General features: G+C 41.8%; 1 protein-coding gene, 1 long non-coding RNA gene and 1 pseudogene across 5 annotated transcripts; 2 read left to right on the top strand and 1 right to left on the bottom strand.

Annotated features, from left to right (window-relative positions):
- The first annotated feature begins 861 nt into the window (after positions 1–861).
- LOC147515777 (uncharacterized) lies at positions 862–2418 on the top strand. Of its 2 annotated transcripts, XR_015213509.1 has the most exons (6): positions 879–973; positions 1058–1282; positions 1407–1462; positions 1604–1690; positions 1791–1860; positions 1958–2418. It is a non-coding gene; the product is annotated as an uncharacterized LOC147515777 (long non-coding RNA). The 2 variants fall into 2 exon arrangements; XR_015213508.1 differs by having other exon boundaries at positions 862–1282.
- Positions 2419–3054: 636 nt separating this feature from the next.
- LOC147515776 (uncharacterized) lies at positions 3055–4254 on the bottom strand (annotated as a pseudogene). Of its 2 annotated transcripts, XR_015210806.1 has the most exons (3): positions 4114–4253; positions 3966–4025; positions 3055–3632 (listed from the first exon to the last, which is right to left on the bottom strand). The product of XR_015210806.1 is annotated as an uncharacterized LOC147515776, transcript variant X2 (transcript). The 2 variants fall into 2 exon arrangements; XR_015210805.1 differs by lacking the exon at positions 3966–4025 and having other exon boundaries at positions 4114–4254.
- A 1481-nt stretch (positions 4255–5735) lies between these two features.
- Positions 5736–6353, top strand: LOC147515775 (uncharacterized). Its single transcript, XM_086593046.1, has one exon. It carries the CDS (start codon positions 5736–5738, stop codon positions 6351–6353), a length of 618 nt encoding a protein of 205 aa, XP_086449172.1.
- The last annotated feature ends 875 nt before the right edge of the window (positions 6354–7228 follow it).

The raw sequence follows: 7228 nt of genomic DNA, 5'->3' as shown, positions 1-7228 counted from the left end.
CCGATCCACTTTTCCACAGGGGAGAGTATAAATAAATTATGGAGTACTTCTTTGGCATTCCAGGATACCAGACGCCTTGGACAATTTCTACTCTTCGTCATTTTCTAAGCAAAAAACAATCAAATTCTATCTCCTTGGAAATGCTCATCTCTGAATCCATGTCAGAGTTTTTTCGTTTCATCGACTGTCACAAGAAACAATAAACAATACGACTAATTAATACCAACTGTAATTAAATCACAACAACACATTATATAGAACCTCTCTGACACTGTAAAGTGACAAGGACACAGATATTTTGCTTATGTATATGTACTTCGCCATGTACTGGGCTTTCTCTTTTACATGGACATGCTGGTTAACGGGCTAGTGTGTGGGGCATCCCTCACAAAACTCTTATCTTCACGAGAATCATAAAATTCAATGAATATACGGTGATTTGACAGAATATGCGACACTATACTGGAATTATAAGATACTAAATTGGGCGGGATGTGTGGGGATAAGAGTTTCTCCTGCTCCAAGAGCAGGTGTTCGAAACAAACAGAAGGAAATATAGGGAACATTGGGCGGGAAAGGTAGGGAAATGTGCTTCATTGGAGTGCGTGGAAGAGTGAGAAGAAGATTAGGGCAAGTCCTCTTCTGAAACAAACTGCAGAAGATGGGTGGAGAGAGAAGAAGATGAGGTCCTAACTTGGAAGAGACTAATAAAATAATTACACGTGATTCAACACAAGGGTAAAATAGTATTAACACTAGAGAGGAAGAAAGGCATGGTAGGAAGTTCACATTTGTTCGCTAACGTCAGCAAATGGGTCGATGTCCTGTTTTGGTACAAAACATGGGTCAACAATTTCAATGCCCTATAGTGGTACGTCTGCTTAATTTGGGGCCGATTCGTGTATTTCCCGTTGTTGGTTCCTCTGCTTTTGTTTGTGGAACTTTAAGCGCTCGTTTTCTCTCCACTTTCCCGGTTATCCCGCCATTTGTCCACTCAATCTCTTATTTAAAATTTCGCTACTTCAATTCTAAATTTTTACAACATCTTATATTGCAGGTTTCTGCATTTGTAGCGGTGCTAGCAACAGTGTACATGAAAACTTTCTTAGTGGATACGGTTTATCAAAAAAATAATTGATGCTACTTCACCATTGCTATCCAAAACTAAAGACCATGCTAAACTTAGTTCTGCTGATGGTGATTCGTGTCCGAAGATGCGAATTGGTAAAAAAAATTCCATCTGTTACTGATATGGTGCAGTTCAGCAGCTGTTATGTAGTAGGTAAATTCTCAATTTTCAGATTTTTAAGTGAACTTGTTTTCTTTGGATTATAGAAATTTGGGTTTTGATGCAATCACGATAATGAGCATCTTACTTTGTGCATCTTTGACATTTACGCAAGCAGCCGTTGTGGCATTTTTTAGCAGTCTTGCAAAGAGTGGTCTTCAAGCTTCTTTGTTGGTACCCTCTCTCTCCGTGGACTTCAAACATGAACACAACTTTTAGCAGTCTTACTCATATACCCCTGTATAATATGTATTGTTCCCAAAGAGATGCTTAGACTGTCTGGTCCTACTGATGGTTTATATTTGCATGGTGCAGTTCTATTTAAAGGCACAGTTCCAGTTTAACAAGGACCAATTCGCTGAGTTGATGCTGATAGCTGAGCTTGCAGGAGCGATTTCTCAAGTACATTTACAAACTTTCTTATTTTGTTATCTGTAACTTTGTAATACTTGCGCTAACTTACGTTGCAGTTTAACAAGCTAACACTTTATTCACTCTGCAGCTGTTGCTCATGCCTATGTTTAGACGATGTGAAATTGCTTAGGATAGGACTTTTTGCAGGCTGTGCAAATGTAATTACTCCCTCATTTGCATACGCCTTCATATTGAGTGTATATATGTCTTAGTAAGTTTGAAGTTTAGTGATGCTGATTATTTTTCTCTAACCAGTCTCAAGGCACCATGACTATAGAAGAAAGCTCAAAGGCAGAAGTGATCTTACAGGTTTAAACAGTTAGTGTGTATTCATATTCATGTTCCCTAACAATGAAGCGCGCAAAAGAAATGTCTTATGATAAAATGCACTTCATATGGTTGGCCATTGCTCAAACCTCAACAGAAACCTTCCATGGGGAAAACCAGGATTCCAGCAAATTGGACTGGAAGCACACCTAAATGCCACCTTTTTTTATTTACAAAGTTACAAGGTTTCATACGCATATATAGGCAAGGAATATATCAGATTTCCGTGTTCAATATCATCCGATAACTTGTTATCTAAGAACCCACATTCATAATTGCGTATGAATGTGGACCGGAAGCACACCTAAATGCCACCTTTTTTTATTTACAAAGTTACAAGGTTTCATACGCATATATAGGCAAGGAATATATCAGATTTCCGTGTTCAATATCATCCGATAACTTGTTATCTAAGAACCCACATTCATAATCTGATCTAGTACCCGAGAAACTTTCAACTTCAATAATAGGCACCTATCACTTTAGGCTGCGTTTGTAACAAGACAAATATGCAGATTTAACCCTCGAACCCCTCACATATCCAGCTCCATATTTCCATATTTCCAGTTCATTTCCAACACCGGAAGACTGACGTGAATTAATTTTTTTCTTATGTGGAATTTCAAATTTTGACACGTGTCAAATTCTCTATTACGTGGATTAATTTGTGCTTACGTGGAATTTCTAATTTCAATCTTCCGGTGCCGGAAATGAACTGGAAAAATGAAACTGGATACATTTTACAAGTACATGGTATTTGATAAGTTCGAGGGTTAAATCTGCATATTTGCCTTGGAACAAAGCCCTACGATGTGAACTTTCTTTGGGATCCTAGTTCGTCTTTAACCATCTTCCCATCTGGATCATGCATAATATACTAGTTGAAACTTGTCAATGCTCTACTATGTTGAGAACAAATGGAAGAATAATATCAATACAACTTGCTCTGAAAGTCCTAAGAATACCTTAATTAACCAAGTCCCACACAGAGACTTGGAAAGAATAGATCTATAGACAACTTTATAGAAAGAAAAACAATTGTCTTCAGATATGCTTTCAATACTTGAAATGTGTAAAACTTTGCAACGAAATGTGCAGTGATCCTGTTTCAAACCAATAGCGTGTAAAACAATAAAACACCACTCATGATCTGGACTATTAAATCATTGAGTACTCGCCGAGTAATCGGTGAGTACTCGCTACTCACTCGATTTTGTCCATGATACAAGGGATGGAGCTTGACTCTCAAAGCTGAAACACGAGAAAATAAGAGAAAATACACTATCGCTCTAGCCTACCTTAACCACAAAACAAACATATCCAACACGAAACATGTCAATGCTTCCAAAACCTTTCACTAGAAACCTTACCCTGACACCAGCTTCACAACAATTGTAATGGCATTGAGAACTATGAGGGGAAGTCTCAAGTACTGGGTTGCATAAATGAGTCCTATGAGCTGCCCCTTGAGTGATTTTGCTGTGCCTGGAGGCACTTCTGCAAAGCTCCATCCTCTAGGAGCAAGGAACCGCTCCTCATTCAATATTGCTAATGCATTTGCAAGAAGCAGGAATCCTTCCAACAATGTCCACAGACCCATTTACTGCACAACAGATGTTTCACCACTTCAATTTCAAGACAATCCCAATCAATATTTTTCAGAAAAATTAATAATGCAGGTGGCGGGGTTACACAGTATCAGCTGCAAAATATGTTGGAAACATAATCTAACAAAATGAATGTTCCGACAGTGCTTAAACAACCATCCCATAAGCGAAAAATAGTTATGAAGTAAATTTAATTGCATACAATAATAACAGATTTAAGGATTTAGCAATTTCTAAATCAAATGATGGAGATAATTTAACTCAAGTCATATTACTTAAAGAAAAATAAGTAAATAACTTAGGGTTTCAGCAATAAATGGTGAGAATACCCCAAAATAACTTTCCATTAGACATTCTTGTTATCAGAGAAAGATCAATATCCCCTAACCCTACAAAATTGAAAATAATATAAAACCGGAGCGAATCGGCAAGGAAATAATAATATAATAATGTGAAAGTTGCGATTTAGTTCCATACCTGAATGGATTCAACCGTTTAGACTATAAGAGAGAAAGAGAGGTACAGCTCCAGATCAGTAGAATTTAAGTTTGAGGATTGAAGGTTTAATCATATCGAGCAAAATGAGAATTAAAGCCAACAAAAAGTTAAAAGTCCCGGACCCGGTTCTATAGTCCTGCCCCTAACTCTCGTGGACAGGGTCAAAAATCACAATAAGTGTAAGTGTGTGTAGTAGCGTTATGTTGGAAGTTGGACAAAGTCAGCGGTACAGAAGATAGGATGCATCATAACGAAGGAAAAGGAGGAGTATGGAATCGTGACCGCATAACCCTAGACCGCAGACGTGGCATACGTACGGTAAGAAGGAGAGCCATAGGATGACAAGACAGATGGACGGTCCAGATAGGGGGGGGGGGAGATATAAAAAGAAGAGGATAGGGAGAGAAATGGGAGGCCGCTTTAGAGAAAAAGAGGAGTGAACAGTGAGGAAGTGGAGAAAAAGAGGAGACTGTTTAGGGGAGAGATTTTAGGTTCATACATTTGGCGCCGTCTGTGGGGAGAGATAAAAGCAAGTAAGAAATGGCACCAAAGAGAGCAGTGGGTAGACCAAAGAAGGTTGTGGTTCAGGAGCCGACGCCGAAGGTGGTGATTGATGAGGAGGGAGAACGAGAAGAGGAACAAGCAGCGGAAGAAACACGACTGATGCAAGAAGAGATTGAGAGGCTGAGAGAGGAGAACGACGAGCTGAGAAGAGAGAAAGAGAAGGTGGAGGAAGAGTCCGAGGAAGAAGTAAGTGAGGGATCTGAATATGAGGAACCCAGGCAGAATCTTGTTGAAAACCCGGTAGTTGGCTTGACAATGAAGCAAATTCAAGAAATGATAGACAATGACAGGGAGGTGAACCGGCAAAGAAGAGGGTCACGGAGGGCGCGATCGGTGGTGGTCGGGTTGAATCGCAACCCACTAGCAGATGACATATGGGTTTCAGAGGTCCCAAAGCGATTCGCTCAGCCGAGGTTCGAGAGATACGATGGCAAAGGAGATCCAGCGAATCACATCCATCATTTCCGGCAACAGATGCCTCTTTGGCAGGAGGCTCGGTATGATGGTGCAGTGTACGATGTTCGGCTAGTCTGAAAGGAGGGGCGTCGGATTGGTACTACAGATTACCAGCGGGGAGCATCAAAAATTTCCAGGAGTTGGAGCATGCGTTCATAGATCACTTCATACATCAGAAGAGGCGAGTGGTAGATATCGCGGCTTTATTCAACGTGCGACAAAGATCCGTGGAATCAATTAGGGATTTTCTATGCTGGTTCAAGGCAGAGACACTGAAAGTTGAAAATCTGGATGAAAGGACAACGGTGATAGCAGTTGAGAAAGGTTTGCGGCCGGGAACAGGAGTGCACCAGTCCCTGGCAAAGAATGAGATCGCGACCTTACACGAGCTGTATCTGCGAGTGAAAAAGTATATAAGATATGAAGATACCATGCAGAAAGATTCCAGGAAATTAGGGAAGGCAATGTTGTTTTTGGAGAAGGAACGGGAATACCGGAGGGCAGAGACATCAGAAAAAGAAAGAGGGGGATATCGCAGATACCGAAAGCACGGGCAGAAGTGAAGTTGGGAAGGCGCCTGAATGGAGCACAGGGAGAGGAAGTCATACCGCGAGATGGAACAGACACCGCTGAATAAACCATTGAGTGAGATCTTGCCCCTAATCAAGAATCTGCCGGGGTATGAGGGACCGCAAAGCACACCAATAGAGATACCAGAAAAACCTTTCTACGCATATCATCAGGTACGGAATCATGAGACGAATGACTGTTACGCACTAAAATGGTTGATTCAGAGGATGGTGGAGAAAGGGAGGATGAGAGAGTTTGTGAGAGGCGCTCAGAATGAGGAGCCCATGCCGCCTCAGGGAAGAATACTGGGAACCATCAATGTGATTTACAGCGGTGAGGTTCTGAGTCACAACGCTCATAGAGACAAGGTAAGGCGGACCGCGAGTATCCAGCAGATCAATGAGAGAATGGATAGACCGCGACAAAAAGCGACGTCGGCAGCAGAAAAGGACAAAATTATATTTAGTAGCGCGGACCTAAGGGCAGTGGACTCACCACATGAAGATGCGCTGGTCATTACAGTCGCGATTGGAAATTATATGGTGAAAAGGGTGTTGATTGATTGTGGAAGTGCAGTGGATTTGTTATTCAGAGGTGCTTTGGAGGAAATGGGAGTCGATCCTAAGTAGTTGCAGCCTTCGCGAACCAATTTGTATGGGAATAATGGGAGTATGACAGAGCCCATAGGGGAACTCTTATTGCCCGTGACAACAGGACCAGTGACGGGTTTTGCCCGATTCATGGTGGTAGACTCTGCTTCATAATATAATGCAATTTTAGGAAGGCGGTGGATTCACGAGATGAAGGCAGTCCCATCAATGTAGTATCAAGTGATACGATTTCCCATTCCTACCGGCATGTACGAGGTCTACGGTGATCAGGTAACTGCCAAGAACAGTGAAGCGGTTGATCCGCAGACCAGAAGGAGAGACTTCCAATCCTAGGAAGAGGCAGGCATAGCAATTATAGTGCACCTCGGCGGAGGGGGAGGCGGAATCATCGGTGGGACCAAAGACGCTCGATGAGATTGAGGTGGTGAATATTGGAAAGGGGGAAGAAGAGAAGTTCACGTCGATAGGATCTAGTTTGTCAGCGGAGTGGAAGGGTAAGTTGATACAGTTCTTGTCCGAAAATAAAGATGTTTTCGCTTAGGCGATAGAGGATGTTACTGGGTTAGACCCTGAATTCACTTGTCACCACTAACACATGAAGGAAGACGCTAAACCCATGAGGCAAAGGATGCGCGGCAATAGGCCTAAATATGTTGAAGGAATCTGGGAAGAAGTCGCGAGGTTGAAAAGGGCGGGGATAATCTGAGAAGTTTAGTTCATAGACTGGTTGTCTAACATAGTCGCGGTACCGAAAAAGAACGGCAAGGTTCGTATGTGCATTGATTTTACTGATGTAAATCTCGAGTGCCCAAAAGACAGTTATCCCATGCCGCAAGTAGATGAGTTGGTGGATAGGACGGCGAGATTCAAGATATTTTCCTTCATGGATGCAT

The sequence above is a fragment of the Coptis chinensis genome, chromosome 2 (genome assembly GCF_015680905.1).
Source record: "Coptis chinensis isolate HL-2020 chromosome 2, ASM1568090v1, whole genome shotgun sequence".
Classification (NCBI taxonomy): domain Eukaryota; kingdom Viridiplantae; phylum Streptophyta; class Magnoliopsida; order Ranunculales; family Ranunculaceae; genus Coptis; species Coptis chinensis.
This window is presented reverse-complemented; position numbering and strand designations above follow the sequence as displayed.

Bases quoted from the DNA above. Each gene is read 5' to 3' on its own strand.
- LOC147515775 (XM_086593046.1), top strand. From the start codon at position 5,736: ATGGAGCACAGGGAGAGGAAGTCATACCGCGAGATGGAACAGACACCG.